This window comes from Cervus elaphus, chromosome 4 (assembly GCF_910594005.1).
Source record: "Cervus elaphus chromosome 4, mCerEla1.1, whole genome shotgun sequence".
Classification (NCBI taxonomy): domain Eukaryota; kingdom Metazoa; phylum Chordata; class Mammalia; order Artiodactyla; family Cervidae; genus Cervus; species Cervus elaphus.
In genome coordinates this window covers 52,650,001-52,666,913 of record NC_057818.1, presented here as the reverse complement: position 1 = coordinate 52,666,913, position 16,913 = coordinate 52,650,001, and the positions used below count along the sequence as shown (strand labels likewise).

At 41.1% G+C, this 16,913-nt stretch overlaps 2 protein-coding genes across 5 annotated transcripts in view; both read right to left on the bottom strand.

Moving 5' to 3' along the window:
- Positions 1 to 3,020: 3,020 nt before the first annotated feature.
- ZNF233 (zinc finger protein 233) lies at positions 3,021 to 15,153 on the bottom strand. Its single transcript, XM_043900604.1, is given in 12 exon segments — positions 3,021 to 3,535; positions 3,538 to 3,644; positions 3,646 to 4,019; positions 4,021 to 4,108; positions 4,110 to 4,313; positions 4,315 to 4,395; positions 4,397 to 4,612; positions 4,614 to 4,721; positions 6,433 to 6,526; positions 7,305 to 7,429; positions 14,755 to 14,767; positions 15,144 to 15,153. Coding segments are annotated over 12 exon segments (1,935 nt in total).
- ZNF227 (zinc finger protein 227) overlaps positions 7,304 to 16,913 on the bottom strand; it is a 23,062-nt gene continuing 13,452 nt past the window's right edge. Inside the window, exons 8-9 of one of the 4 annotated variants that reach the window (XR_006340603.1) lie at positions 11,515 to 11,563; positions 7,304 to 7,429 (exon numbers count right to left, since the gene is read on the bottom strand). The gene's annotated coding sequence lies outside the window, so the exon portion shown is untranslated. Of the gene's footprint in view, positions 7,430 to 10,839; positions 11,564 to 15,616; positions 15,632 to 16,913 lie in introns of those variants that run through there. The other 3 variants (XM_043899396.1, XM_043899397.1, XM_043899395.1) reach the window with 3 other exon arrangements.

Below are 16,913 nucleotides of genomic sequence, written 5' to 3'. Positions count from 1 at the left end.
GTGCCTGCAGAAACTAACACAACCTTGTAAACCAACTATACTCCAAGCAAAATGACCACTCCATGGGAATTTTCTGGCAGTCCAGTGGTTAGGACTCTGAGCTTCCACCGGAGGGGGCACAGGTTTGATCCTGGTCAGGGAACTAAGACCCCACATGCCACATAGCAAGGCCAAAAAAACCCCTATTACCCCCCAAGAAAAAAGCATTCATGCCTAGAATATAGAGTGGCATCTATTTCTCTATTGAACCCTGACAAGTCAAGTACTGACCATATGCATAGAATTTCTGTCCTCTTGTGCCGGCTCTGATGAGTGAGGTCTGAACTGTTATTAAAAGCAATAAAGTCTTCACATACACGTGCTTTTCTTTTCCTCATGCACTTCTGATGAATAAAAAGGTATGAGTTTCACTTGAAGTCCTTAATATCTTTTTCATATGCATGGCGCCTCTCGTGGGTTCTGTGCATGTATGTGTGCTAAGTCGCTTTGGTCGTATCGAACTCTTTCAAGATCCCATGGACTGTAACCCCCAAGTTCCTCTGTTCATGGGATTCTCCAGGCAAGAGTACTTGAGTAGGTTGCCGTGCCTTCCTCCAGGGAATCTCCCTGACTCAGGGATTGAACCCACTTCTCTTGCATCTCCTGCATTGGCAGGTGGGTTCTTTACCACTAGTGCCACCGGGGAAGCTCATGGGTTCTGAGATGGACACGAAGATCTAAATTCCAAATCAACCCTTATTTCACTCATCACCTTCATGGCTGTTTCATTCATTACATTTACAGGATTCATCTACTGGAAGAACCCTCAGATGAGTGTGAAAACTCAGCTCTATGCAATATCGTTTCCACACACACAGCACTTGTAGGACTTCTCCTCTCATGGACTCTAGTGAATATAAAGGTATTTGATCTCTCTGGAGCTCTTTCCACCCCTACTCACAGTAAATCCTCCATCCTGGGTATAAACTAAGTAGACTTGAGGAATATCACTTAAACTGAATATGGGGGAATACTTCCCTGGTGTTCCAGTGGCGAAGACTCCACACTTCCAATGCAAGGGCCCTGGGTTCAACTTCAGGGAAGTAGATCCCACATGCCACAACTAAGACCTGGCGTGTGTGTGTGTGTGCGCTAAGTTGCTTCGATCATGTCCGACTCTTTGTGACCCAATGGAATATAACCTGGCAGGCTCCTCTGTCCATGGAATTTCTCAGGCAAGAATACTGGGATGGGTTGCCATTCCCTCCTCCAGGGGATCTCCTGACCCAGGGATTGAACCCACATCTCATGTGGCTCCGGCACTGCAGGTGGATTCTTTACCACTGAGCCACCTGGGAAGCCCTTAGACCTGTGTACTACACCTAAAGAGGTGACTTCCTTCCACAAAATATCAAATAGGGTCCAAAGCATTATACCCCAAGTATCCAGTATACAAAAAGAAAAGAAAAGAAAAAAGTCATGCATCTTACCAAGAACCAGAACAATCAGAACTTGAATGAGAAAAAACAATTAACAGACATTAATACCAATTCAGATGTTGGGCTTATCTGGAAAAGATTTTGAATTAAGTACATAATCTCCCTTATTCTCTCAGCTAGTTTGAGTTGAGTTTCCTGTTTCTTGCAATTGAGAACATCCTAATGGTTATAAACCACCAGGAGTTCTGAGCAGCCCACCCCAGGGTCTGGTGGTGGCCCTGGATTTCTTTGGTAACATGAAACTTGCGATAGCATAGAATTTAAGTATCCAGTGTCCTGGAAGGTAAGGCCCAGAAGAAACTGTGAGAACAACAAGGTTCTACTGTATAGCCCAGGGAACTCTACTCACTATTTTGTAATAACTTATAGGGGAAAAGAATCTGAAAAAGAATATACCAATATATACATGAATCAATTTGCTGAACACTTGAGAGTAATACAACATTGTAAATTAACTATACTTCAATAAAACAATGGTGGAAAGCCTCCAGTAAATGTACACCTGAGTAAACCATTCGACCAAGCTAACTTGAAAGCATCTGAGAAGCACAGAGTAGTGTTCAAAACACTCTGTGCCTTAATAGCTTAGTGCAGCATCCAGAATGCACGTTTTAATATGTTTCCCCCTTTTGTAAAAAAAGCAAACAAACGAAATATGTTTCCCCCTTTTGTACACTCTTTGCCACAAAATTTTATGGAAAGAAAACCAACTTTCTCTGTTTCATTCAGTCTGGTCCTGTCACCAAGGGCCCAATAAAAGAAAAATAATGAAACTTACAATACAAATGACTGATGGTACACTGTCCAGACAAAGTCTTAACTGGTAAGATAAAAACTTGGGTCCTTTTCTGCCTGTAAAGTGAAGCTAAGCAGGACAGAATGCAATGGAAAAAAATCTAACATTCAAATTGCAGATTGCATGATTTTATGTATCTTTATTAAATGATCATTTCTTTGAATTAATCTTTAAGGCCTCTTCTAAGAATCTTTTTCCTAGTACAATTTATTGTGATTAACTGGGATTGGGTGCACTAAAATTTTCAAATGTTTGTTCTATTTGTAGTAGGTTTTCCTATCCTTCGAGTGATACAAATTCCAGGGCACCTGCTATGTTTGGCACTGGTGCCCGGTCATGACTGTATAGCAGCAAACAGATTTCCTGTCCCTATGAAATCTACATTCTAGTGGAAATGGATTTTGTTGTGTCCATCACTATACTTTTGCTAAAGTCCTAAGAGCACTTCTAATTGTAAAGCTTCCTCTGTGTAGATTCCATTGAATGTGAAAGTTCTGATTGAAACCCACTGCACCATCCTTACAGGGTTTCTCTGCTGTATGTTTTCTTGAAAACTGTAACATTTTGGTCTCTGTTGGACACACTAGCCATACTCATACAACAAGTAGGTCCCCTCACTGGAATTCAGATGACTGTAAAAAGTACAGCTCCCTCCTGAATTCTTAAAATACAACATTTTATAAATATCCCCTGCTGTGTGGGTTTTCTGATGAAAATGTCACATCTCAGTTCTGAAGAAATTTTTATCACTTGTCATGTGTACTGGACTGATCACTACTATGGACTCTCTGATGAACCTGAAGACAAGAACTCTTGCTAAAGCCCTTACCACAGTCAAAACATCTGTAGGGTTTCTCTCCTGTATGGACCCTCCAATGAAGATGGGAGTTCTGACTGAAGCTCTTCCCACACATGCTGCACTTACAGGGTTTCTCTCCTGTGTGGATACTCAGATGAATGTGAAGGCATCAGTTCCAGATGAAGCCTTTCCCACATTCTTCACATTTGTAGGGTTTCTCCCCTGTATGGACTCTCTGATGGGCTTGAAGATGCGAGTTCCAACTGAAACCATTCCCACACACATCGCACATGTAGGGTTTCTCTCGGGTGTGGACCCACTGGTGGTCTTGAATATGTGAGCTCTGACTGAAGCCTTTCCCACACGTATCACATCTGTAGGGTTTCTCCCTTATGTGGACTCTCTGATGGGCCTGAAGATGGGAAATCTAACTGAAGTCCTTGCCACACATATCACATTTTAGGGTTTCTCTCCTGTGTGCACTCTCTGATGGGCCTAAAGATGGAAATTCCAGCTGAAGTTCTTATCACATACATCACATTTGTAGGGCTTCTCCCTGGTATGGATTCTGATGGGCTTGAAGGTATAAGGCCTTACTGAAGTCTTTCCCACATACCTCACATTTATATGGCTTCTCTCCAGTGTGAACTTTCTGAAGAGGACCAGAACACTGGCTGAACATCCTGTCACATGTCTTCCATTTGGATGTTTTGTCTTCAGGATAGGCTGTTTGATGGGCTTGAAGTTGTGATATCTTATTGAAGCCTTTACCACACAGTTCACATTTCCAAGATTTCTCTTCAGTGTTGTCCACACAGCAACTGTTGAGGTCTAAGACATGACTGAATCCCTTCCTATACCTGCCACATCTATACAGATCCACCCTGGGGTGAATGGGCTCATCAGCAGGAAGGGAGGAGTTCTGATTGAAGCAGTCAGCACACACCTAGACATCTGTAAGCTTTCTCCCCTGGGTTGGCTCTCTGGTGGGTTTGCATATGTGAGCTCTGACCCAAGCCCTTCCCATACTCACTACACATGGGGTTCCTCTCCTACTTGCAGCTGCTGCTGAAGTTCAAGATCAGAGCCAAGGTTGATGCCTTTTCCATTCTCACCAGAGATCTGACCTTCTGAGTGGATGATGCTATGCTGGGATGTGTTCCTCACAAAGTCTTTTCCACAATTATTGTTGCCAAATGCCATCTTGCTTTTGTGTATTTCCTGATCACCATGATGATGAGATCATTCTCATGATGCAATGATCACATGGTCACAGTTTATTTTTTATGTCAATTTGCTGATACCTACTCTAATAATTCTGACTCTCTCAGATCCATTTTCCTCCAGAAATCTCAGGAGGTCTGAATTTGAAGCTCTTGATTGCTGACACTATTAAAACTCTCCCCTTGAAGCTTTCCCACACAGTTCTCATCTTCAGCAACCTCAGCAGATTCTCCTGCCCGCACCCAACAGGAGGAATCAACTTGTTTTAGCAATCTGGACTTCTTGCCTTGCAGACCTATTATTGAGTCCTGGTTAATTTATTTGTGTTTGTTCCCATATCTGCCCACACATAAGGCCTTCATGCAAAAGGTGTCTTAGTTCTACTTCTTGAAGAGTCTCTATTTCATTTTGATTCCTGTGTCCTAGAAGGATAAAAAATTCAGAGATGAAACTGAGGGCAAGTTCAGGGATATAAGATATTTCACAGGTCGACTGTATTGGGAGATCCTATTCAACCAGTGGATCATTCAGCTGGATTCCTAATTTTATCATGCCTATGGAAACAAAGAGGTAATAATGAGACTCCTTTAGAAGTAGTATACTGATGGGACTTCCCTGGTGGTCCAGTGGTTAAAACTCTGCATTCCCAATGCAGTGGGTATCAGTTAAATCCCTTGGTTGGGGAACTAAGATGTTCCCACATGCTGCATGGCATGGCCTAAAAATAAATAAATGAATGAATAAAATTAAATTTTAAAATAGGAACTAATATGCCGAGACTTATGCATGAGGTCAAAATGAGAAACACAGTGCTACAGAGCATGGGACGTTCTCAGCAAAAGTGAAAAGAATATATTTGCAGTGGGAGACATCTCCTCTGTCCTGATAATGAACCCATGAGATGATAACTTCATTTTCCTTAATTTAGCCACTAAATGCACATGTTAATACATAAGCTGGGCTTCTCAGGTGGCACAGTGGTAATGAATCCTCCTGCCAGTGCAGGAGATGCAAGAGATGTGAGTTCGATCCCTGGGTGGGGAAAATCCCCTGGAGAAGGAAATGGCAACCCACTCCAGTATTCTTGCCTGGGAAATCCCATGGGCAGAGGAGCTCAGAGGGCTACATCCATGGGGTCACAAAGAGTTGGAGATGACTGAGCACAAGCACAATACATAAGCTAGATTTGAGAGAGTTCCTCTTTATTTTAATGATGTCTGAATATATAATATTCAACTAATGAACATTGCAATTAGGAAAAAAACTAGAAAACTTATTCCCTTAGCTGACACATCCTATGGCAGTAAAAAATCCTATGATAATTACTGCTGCTAAATTTGGCTGGATTTTCTGATAAGCCTGAATGGCTAATATTATCTTCCAGGTTTTGTAGATATGAATCAGCAAATAACCAATAGGTGCTGTGGTAGCCAGCACATAAGACAGCCCCCAATGATCCCTGCTTCCTGATATGAAAACCCTATTGAAGTCCCGTCCACAACTTATCAGGATTGGTCTGCGAAACCAAATAGGATATGGCAGAAGTGCTGGTACGTCACTTCCAAGATTATCCCATAAAAGACACTGTAGTTTCTGCCTTCTAATCCCTTGGGTGCAAGTACCTTGGGAAAACTAGCTGCCGTGTTTTGAGAACATTCAGGGAGAGGGCTGTTTGCCAATGAACTAAGGCCTCCTCTCCTGTCAAGCCAGGGTAGAACTGAGGCCTCCTGCCAACAACTCTGTGAATGAGAAGCATCTTGGAAGCGTCTTTCAGGCCCATCAAGCCTTCAGAGGACCGCAGCTCTGGCAGACTTGAGATCTTATGAGATCGTGAGCCAGAACCATCCTGCGAGGCTGCCCCCAGAATCCTGATGCACAGAAACTGTGATGTCTATAGTTTTAAGCTGAGAAATCTAAGAATAATTTGTCATACAGCAACAGATGACTAATTAGGTATACAGAAACTAAACTTAAATTAGACATTCATCAGAAGATGAACTGTGTTCTGAAATAATCCTTTCATCACACGGGTTTATTCTCTACTCGTGAGCTGTCTGCAGGAGGAGGGCACAGTGAGACCCACTGAGCACCCCTCTCTGTGAGCTGCAAGGGCTCAGACTCCATGGTTCTCCCCTGAACACTCGTCTCCGCGGGTGTCTGGCTCCATCACCCAAAGCTGCTCTTCTCGCCCCAACTGGAGTATTATATCTAATGTGAAGGGTTGATATCCTGGGAAAAAGTAACCATACATGTGTAAGGTGAATAAAAGCAAAATTTTTAATTCCAATACTACGATCTTCATGCACTCTCAGCAGTATTTTTCCAAATTCTGATCATGACCTGTTGTAATAAATACCTCTTCTGTTGTGATTGGGCACGCAAATAAATGGATGCATATCACTGAAACAAGTGACTGAATCCTAACCATTATCTACTTTAAAAAAAATAAGGATTCTACTTTTACAGTTTTGTAGATCTCAACATTTATGTGTTTTTATTTTCATATTGTACAGAAATTTTACTTTACATGATTGAATAGATTAGCTTATTTCAACTGCCAGTTAACTTTGTTCTTTTTTTTTTTTTTTTGGCAGCACGTGGGATTTTAGTTCCCTGACCAGGGCTTGAACTTGCCCCCTGCACTGGAAGTATGGAGTCTCTTACCCACTGGACCACCAGGGAAGTCCCTGATTAACTACTTTTATCATGTCTCCTTTCCTGTTTTTCATTCACAGTTTCTGTTGCACTATATGCAGTTTCTGACAAGCTATGCTACTTCCGTCCTATTTCATTAAATGCAATAATGATACAACTCACTGACTTTAAACCACACCAAGATGTTACAACTGCAATTTGAGAAAACAGACAAGGAATAAATAAGATGTCCCATGAAGAGGAGGAAATTCAGGCCCCCACATGCAAGGAAGCATTTCAAGAGCCCCAAACTCTTAAACATGTTGACACCAAGGCACTCCTGAGGGTTGACACTGAGTCCCTGAGACCTCACCCATGGAGACCAAGTTCCAGAAGTTCTCCAGCATCACTTCATGGTACAGCTTCCTCTGAGCCAAGTCTAGCAGTCCCAGCGCCTCCTTGGTGAAGGTCACAGCCACGTCCTTGAAGGACTGCCTCCTACAACACCAAACACATGTAGCCTCAATCTTATGATCAGTAGAGGGTAGGGGTAGGAAGTCACTGTTTAATGGGTATGGAATTTCACTTTGAGAAGAACGAAAAAGTTCTGGAGATGTGTTCAACAGTGTGAATGTACTTAAAAGTACTAAACCACACGTTTAAAAATGGTTAAAATGGTAAATTTTATGCTATGTATATTTTATCACAATAAAAAATGCACATCAGGAGGTGGATGAATAACTCAATTATGGTATATCCAGGCAATGAAATACAATTAAGCAATAAAAAGGAGCAAACTATTGACCTGTGTTCAAAATGAACAAATGATGCCAGACACAAAAAGAGCACATACTGTGTAATTCTGTTAACATGAAACTCAAGAAATGATGAATCTAGCCTGTAGTGACATAAAGTAAATCAGTTGCTGCCTATAGTCAGGCATGTGGGATAGGGATTAACTGGGGAAGAGGGAAACTTTTTGGTGATGAAAATGGTCTACATCTAGACTGAGGCAGTGGTCACATGGGTATGTTTATCAGAATTGATCAAATACATTTATTATATGTAAAGTATATGTAACTTTCACCACAAAATGATATAAAAAGACACAATTAACAAAGCAAATAGACAAACCACAGAATGGAAAAAATTACTCCCAAAACGTATATATAACAAAGGACTTGAACTCAGAAAATATAAAGAACTCCTTAATCATAAAAAGTAGAAGCCAAGTTTTTAAATGGGCAAACAACTTCAGCAGGCTTTTCATAAGAGATATGACAGTGGAGAAAACCCACAAAAAAGTATTCAACATCATGAGGGAAAAAGAAATCACAGTCATGGTGAGATGTCATTTCATTCAGTTCAGTTCAGTCACTCAGTCCTGTCCGACTCTTTGTGAGCCCAGGGACTTCAGCACGCCAGGCTTCCCTGTCCATCACCAACATCACTTACTCAAACTCCTGTCCATTGCATTGGTGATGCCATCCAACCATCTCATACTCTGTCATCCCCTTCTCCTCCCACCTTCAATCTTTCCAAGTATCAGGGTCTTTTCCAATGAGTCAGTTCTTTGCATCAGGTGGCCAAAGTATGGGAGTTTCAGCTTCAGGATCAATCCTTCCAATGAATATTCAGGACTGATTTCCTTTAGGATTGACAGGTTGGATCTCCTTGGAGTACAAGGGACTCTCAAGAGTCTTTTCCAACAACACAGTTCAAAAGCATTAATTCTTTGGCGTTCAGCTTTCTTTATAGTCCAACTCTCACATCCATACCAACTCTCACAATCATAGCTTTGACTAGATGGACCTTTGTTGGTAATGTCTCTGCTTTTTAATATGCTGTCTAGGTTGGTCATAGCTTTTCTTCCAAGGAGCAAGCGTCTTTTAATTTCATGGCTGCAGTCACCATCTGCAGTGATTTTGGAGCCCAAGAAAATAAAGTCTGTCACTGTTTCCATTGTTTCCCCATCTGTTTGCCATGAAGTGATGGGACTGGATGCCATGATCTTAGTTTTCTGAATGTTGAGTTTTAGGCCAACTTTTTCACTCTCCTCTTTCACGTTCATCAAGAGGCTCTTTAGTTCTTCTTCACTTTCATCTGACTCTTTGTGACTCCATGGACTGTACTGTCCATGGAATTCTCCAAGCCAGAATACTGGAGTGGGTAACCCTTCCCTTCTCCAAGGGATCTTCCCAACCCAGGGATCAAACCCAGGTCTCTCACATTGCAGGCAGATTCTCTTCCAGCTGAGCCACAAGGGAAGCCTGTCATTTCACTAGAATGGCTTAAAGAAACAAGATCCATAATACCAAATGACAGAAAAGAAGAAGGGCACACTGAACATTTCATGCACCCCTGACGTGTTGTCAAATGGTACAAGTATTTTGGAAAAGAGTTTATATTCACTTACTCCACAAATCCCGTCATTCCATTTCTAAATGTTTACCCAAGAGATATGAAAACACATCCCTAAGAAGGTCTGTGAGGCATGATCACAAGACTAAAACAATGAAAAGCTACAAATAGGGACTTCCCTGGCAGTCCAGTAGTTAAAACTCCATGCTCCCTTGGCAGGAGGCTTGGGTTCAATCCCTGATCAGGGAATTAAGATCCCATATGCCACAAACTATGGCCAAAAAAGAAATTAATTAGTGAAGTAAATAATATACAAATAAATTATGAAAATTTTAAAATAATTACATTAAAGCTACAAACCACTCAAATATCTCTTAAAAGGACAAACTGTGATCTATTCATAAAATGGAATATGATAAAAAGGAATGGATTAGTAACACCTGCAACAATACAGTTGAACCTCAAAAACATTATGCAGGGTCAAAAAGTACAAGAGTACATACAGTATGATTTTGTTAATTATGTTTAATTTGAAAACAAACAAATCTCATCATATGATGACAGATCAGAACAGGAGATGCTTCCCAGGTCAAAGAAACTGACTTGAAAGAGACATGAGAGAACTTTGGGGGTAATGTAAAAGTTTTTATCTCTGTTTTGGATAGTGGCCTAATGCAATTACACAACTTTGAAAACAGGATATACAATTGTCATTGACCCAACACTTCAAGATTTGTGTAGTTTTTGTAAGTAAATTATATTCTATTTTTAAAAGCCCTATGCAAAAGTGTTGAATCAAAACCAAATTTATTCAGAGGTACAACAGTCTGTAGGCTTAACTGTGACTTCTGAATGGTTAAACAAAACACAGAAACCCTTCTGAGGTAATACATTAAAAAATGTTGAATCATCAGTTCAGTTCAGTTCAGTCACTCAGTCGTGTCTGACTCTTTGCGACCCCATGAACTACAGCACGCCAGGCCTCCCTGTCCCTCACCAGCTCCGAGAGTCCACCCAAACCCATGTCCATTGAGTCGGTGATGCCATCCAGCCATCTCATCCTCTGTCATCCCCTTCTCCTCCTGCCCTCAATCTTTCCCAGCATCAGGGTCTTTTCCAATGAGTCAGCCCCTCACATCAGGTGGCCAAAGTATTGGAGTTTCAGCTTCAACATCAGTCCTTCCAATGAACACTCAGGACTGATCTCCTTTAGGATGGACTGGTTGGATCTCCTAGGAGTCCAAAGGACTCTCAAGAGTCTTCTCCAACACCACAGTTCAAAAGCATCAATTCTTCTGCGCTCAGCTTTCTTTATAGTCCAACTCTTACATCCATACATGACTACTGGAAAAACCATAGTCTTGACTAGATGGACCTTTGTTGGCAAAGTAATGTCTCTGCTTTTTAATATGCTGTCTAGGTTGGTCATAACTTTCCTTCCAAGGAGTAAGTGTCTTTTGATTTCAAGGCTGCAGTCACCATCTGCAGTGATTTTGGAGCCCAGAAAAATAAAGTCAGCCACAGTTTCCACTGTTTCCCCATCTATTTGCCATGAAAAACTCAACTGATAATATTAAGTGAGAATATAAAATTGAAAACTGTACCTAGACTATGATTCTAGGTAAACAAAATGTAGCTGACTTACAAGCAGTGTAGTAATTTGAGTTTTTCAAATTTTTTGATATCTGAGTTTCTGTACTATTATTTGTGAAATGAAGATGACAAAAAAAAAAAAAAAACTAAAAGCAAAAGCAAAAAATATAACCATAAAAAAGCAAGTACCTGGCATACAAGGAATGTTTTCTTCCTTTATCCTTCTCATGGAAGAGAAAAAAGATAACAGAAGAGAAGAAAAAAAGAGAGAAAAAAACAAAACATGATAATAGAGAAAAGACTTGTGATTGTCAAAGGGGAGCCAGGTGGAAGAGGGATACACTGAGAGTTTGGAACTAGCAGATGCAAACTACTATACATAAGATGGATAAACAACATGGTCCTACTGTATAGCACAGAGAACTATATTCAATACCCTGTGATAAACCATAATGGAAAAGAATTTGAACAAGAATGTGTTTATATGCATAATGCAATCACTCTGCTGTACAGTGAAAGTTAACACTGTAAATCAATTATACTTCAATTTTTAAAAATGTGCCTAATCTTTAAGAAAAGAGAATCTTTGAGGAAAGAGATGTAATTTTAAGAGAGAAAACTCAACTCACCTGGAACTTGGTCATGCTCTGCCACCCCTTCTGGGGAAAGTCAAGAGTCCTGGGAAGACACAGTGGCAAAGGAGAAAGAAGCCTTGAGACATAGGTCCAAGCCCAAGTGACTGCTTCGTGTGATTCACCAGCCCCTCTGGCCCTTGGGCAGTGAACAGTCTGCTCAAGTCTAAGCAGCAGAGCTCATACAAGAGTCCCTTGGGGCTCCCGGGGTTCAGGGCCCTCATTCTCATCCTGGGTATTGGGGGAAATGAAAGGCGGTGGGATGTACTGGCTATGAGAGTGGACTCTGGGGCCAACAGGTCCCAGGTTAACCCTGGTACTACTCCTGTGACGTAAGATACTGGTTTTTCTGCCCTCAGTTCCTGACACAGGGCTCCTGAAACCCTCATAATTTCCTGAATGCTAGAAGTGTGTTTTGTTTTGCCTTCATTCCAATAAAGGAGTCTTTTGATAACATCCAAATTTCAGAGACTGTTCAACGCTCTGTCTTAAGAAATTCACCCTTATTTCTGACAAGTCTATAGTTCTGATTGGCTGTGTCACTTAATAGTTTCTGGTCTTGTAATGATATTTCATTGATATCAGCATCTGGTTCTATAAAAGGTATAAATACAGTACTTGAGAATTTTCTTCAAGTAGCCAGAAGAGTCTCAATGGCACATTCCCCTCTGTCATGATGACTGAAGTAAAAAAAAAAAAAAAATTTTAAAATACAACTGCTAGGTTTCTGTTTCTTTTTTTTCATTTTAAACAAAAGTGCAGTGGTCTGTCTCACTTAAATGAACAATACTGTAGTGGCCACAACAGATCTGAATTTATAAGGGTGCTTTGGGGATTAAGTGAGCAAGTCCAATAGCCCTAAATAGGCAAGTCCATCCAGACAGAAGGTCAACTGTGGTTGCCAGGAGCTGGGAGGGGGCAAGTGAGAGGTGATGGCTCAGGGGCACGGGGTTTCTTCTGGGGGTGATGAAAATATTCTGGAACTAGACGGTGGTGATGTTTGTACAATCCTGTGAATATACTAAAAATCAGTGAGTTGTATATTTTGTAAGAAAAAGTATATGTGAATCTTATATGTGAATTACATCTCAAGTTAAAAAATAGGAGACGAAAGGACTTCCCTGGTGGTCCAGTGGTTAAGACTGTGCTTTCACTGCAGAGGGCATAGGTTCAAACCCTGGTCAGGAAACTATAACCCCACAAGTCACAAGGAGCAGCCTAAAAAATATTTTTTTAATAAAAACATTTTTTTTAATAGGGGAGAAACAGCCTTGGCTCAGTGCCTGGCACATAACACAAGTCCTCAATAAGTGATGATATGATGATTATTTCCCCCATATAATGGAAGAGAAAGCTGAGGATTCATGCAATTACTTTACTGATAATCACAGAGCTCATGAGACCTGACTGACATGAATCCAACTCTGATTCCAGGGCTGGTCTCCAGGTCTCTAATCACACAAAAGGGTATCCTTGGGGAGAAATGAAAGGGGAGTTGGAGGATATAGACTCTGCACATGGAATCAAAGGGTCTGCACATGGAATCAAAGGATGGCCAAAGACACAATTTCTCAGGCAAGGATTGGGCTGGACCGTCTCAGAGGTTCCTCTGAGCTGTAAAATCCTGAGGCTGTTCCTGATTGGGAGGAGAGAGGATAAACTGCATCTTCCAATTTTTTCCTCTGGGTTTCGGGAACCTCAGTCATCAACCTGGTTCCAACCATCTAGGGTCTATGTGACAGTGGTTAACACGCATATAGACCCCAGATGGGTTGGAACCAGGTTGATGAATGAGATTCCCAACAAAGGTCTGTTTAGTCAAAGCTATGGTTTTTCCAGTAGTCATGTATGGATATGAGAGTTGGATCATAAAGAAGGCTGAGCGCTAAAGAATTGACGCTGTTGAACGGTGGTGTTGGAGAAGACTCTTTTGAGAGTCCCTTGGACTGCAAGGAGATCAAACTAGTCAATCCTAAAGGAAATCAATCCTGAATATTCATTGGAAGGATTGATGCTGAAGCTCCAACCCTTTGGCCACTTGATGCGAAGACCTGGCTCATTAGAAATGACCCTGATGCTGGGAAAGATTGAAGGCAGGAGGAGAAAGGGACAACGGAGGACGAGATGGTTGGATGTCATTACTGACTCAATGGACATGAGTTTGAGCAAACACCAGGAGATGGTGAAGGATGGAGAAGCCTAGCACGCTGCAGTCCATGGGGTCGCAAAGATTCAGACATGACTGAGCAACTTTCACTTCACTTCACATTGAATATAAAGCCTGTAGAAGAGTATCTGGCATTCACTATGTTAACAGATTATTATTACTCATTCATCAACAGGTCTCATCCAACCTCCCATTTATTCTATAAACATTGGAACATTTGTCCTGTAGAAAAAACCTGCTCATGAGTGAAGGAAACTTATTGCCCGCTGGCAGAAATGACACGGCAAGATAAAATTCCCTCACGTTGGGACAATGTACCAGGATTCCTGGGTCACTCACTCTCTCCTCTCTGTGAGTCCTCTTTGAGAAATCAGGGTCAGGAATGGAAAGATAGGAAGATATGGAAGAATGAAAAGACACAGTTGTGTGTCAGGCCCAGGATAACTTACAGCGGACATCCCCAGGCATCGGCTAAGGGCGAGACTCCCTTCTTTCTTTAAAAAAGGTCGGGGCTGTGGATGTCAAAGGAATCCACGGAAAACCCCTCTTTCTGCAGAGGTTAGAGAAGAGCCAGTGGCTCTGCAGCTGGAGCTCAGAACACCCGGGGCTCACACAGGCTTTCAAGGACTGAAAGCATCGGGGAAAGAAGAAACTGGACCATCGACCGCTTTTAGCAGCTGCCAGCGATCGGTTCTAAGCAGTTTCACACTTGTTTCACGTCAATCTCATCACATGCCTACTACGGAGGTACCACTACTAACTCCTCTTTACCGAAGTGAATTGGAGCAATCTGATAATTCTACTAAGAGTATATCCCTAAGAGATGGCAGAGCGTGCATAACGTAGGAGAGGCGAGGAAAACCGAGGGGCCGAGACTCTCAAACTCGGGGAGCGCTATCCCGCCTCGCCCCCAACCAGGGGACCCGAGAACCTCGCCAAACGCCAGACACAAAAACCGTCATCCCTGCCCTCCATTGCTTGTTTCCCGAGGGTAAGGGCGAGGGTGACAGCTGCATACTCCACATCCAGACAGGATCAGAAGAGACCCAAATTTCTAGGTACTGACTCACCTCTCAGAAGATACTGAAGCCTCTCACTCCTATAGCGGAAGTGCCCGGACTGCACACTGCTCTCGGACTACACTTCCCAGAATCCCCCACCAGAACAAGGGCTACGGCCCCTCACCCTCGGGGACGGAAGTGGCGCTGTACCCGGCGCACTGGACTACACTTCCCAGAATCCTCGGCAAAAGTAGTGAAACTTTAAAAAATAAAGCTCGTTCAGTTCACCGAGGTGCTGTTTTAGTTTAATCTTTCTTTTCCTTCCTGTCTTCTGGAGGGTTTTGGGTGTTGTTGTTTTCATTACATTACTAATAAGTGTGACTGAAAAGTAAATGTGGCAGCACGAGAAAGGAAGGGCGGGGAGAATCCCAAACTTGGCTTATTGCTTTTACTTGTACCTGGATGCATTTAGACCACTGACAATGTTTACTTGGCATGACCTAGTCATTCCAATATGTTAAAGACTCACCAGAAGGAAAAGTAACCTTTGATCAAGCCACAAAACAAATAACAAAAGTTTCCCACTTTTGTTGGTTTTAATTGCTCCTTTTGAAAGCTGGAGTTTCTAGCAAATGAAAGAAGGTGCGTTAGCAAGAAGGGAAGGAAATAAGAAAGAAAAAGAACGGCCTAGAATACAGGCATACCTCAGTGATATTTTAGGTTAGATTCCAGACCACTGCAATAGAGCAAATTATGAAATAATGTGAGCCCCATGAATGTTCTAGTTTCCCAGTGCATATGTTAAGATTACACTATAGTAGTCAAGGTATACGATTACATATTAAAAAATAATGTATGTACCTTAATTTTAAAATGCTGTTGGAAAAATGGTACCAGAAGACTTGCTTGACACAGGTTTGCCACAAACCTTCAATTTGTAAAATCACTGTAACAAATAAAACCATCATAAATACTACAGAATTTTTTTTCTTCAGGTTGGTCTAAATCATTGAGCCATGATGATTATTCAAAAAGTTGGTGTGAAAGTGGGGTATCCTGCTCAGATAACCGTAACAAATTCAACTCCTTTTTTTCAACTTTATGAGGTATAATTGATAGGGAAAATTTAATATATGTGATGAGTTGATATATACTGTGAAAGGATTCCCACAAATGAATTACTTAACACATCATCACATAGCTAACTCTTTTGGGGGGCAGAAAGGGAGACCCTTTAATATCTATTCTTAGCAAATTTCAACTATACAATACTGCATTATCAACTATAGTCACCAAGCTATAGATTAGATCCTTGGATCTTACTCATCTTAAAGCTGAAAGTTTGTACCCTTTTTATAACCTCTCCCCATTCCCAGACAGCCACCACCGTTATTACACTCACTGTCTCTAGGAAGTTTGACACTTTTTCCCCTTTAGATTCCACATGTAAGATAAAATGATACCATGCAGTGTCTTTCTGTCTTGTTTCATTTAGTTTATGTCCTACAGTTTCATTCATGTTGTCACAAATATTTCTCCATATTTTTCCTGTGAACCAATGGTTAGAATGGTTTGATTCCAGTTTTTTTGTTTCTTTGTTTTTTTAAGAAACAATACTTCATGGGGGTTCTGTTTGTACCTCCTACTATCCTAACTGGAAGCTTCCAAGACACCCTTAAAAAGAACAAGATGAGAAAATGTCTTCTACCAAATACCAAGACTCATTGCAAAGCTATGCTGAAGTAGTGTGGTATTAGTAAAATTATTGAAAAGTAGACCAATCAAAGGGAATTGAGAGTCAAGACATCTATCTAATCATATTTAAATCACTGATTTTCTTCAAAAGTGGCACTACAAAATAGTGGGGAATAAGGGAAATTTTCAGTAACTGGTATAGCAACAACTGAATATTCAAATGGTGAATAATTAAATTATAATGGGAGGCAATATAGACCTTTCTTTAAAGATTCCGTAAGTTGATTTTAGTTGTCACCTATCAAAAAATAAATAAAAAGGAGAGGGAGGGAGAAAAGGGAAAGAGAGAACTGATAAATTTGAATAAGGTCTGGACGTTAGACAATGTTATATATCAATATTCAATTTTCCTGAGTGCTATACTTGTAGATATGGAAGTAAATTTCCTTGTTCTTACAATATATCAATATGTCTAAATACTTAAGTATTTAGATGCAAAGGGTAAAAGGACTGGAACATACTCATGGTTAAGA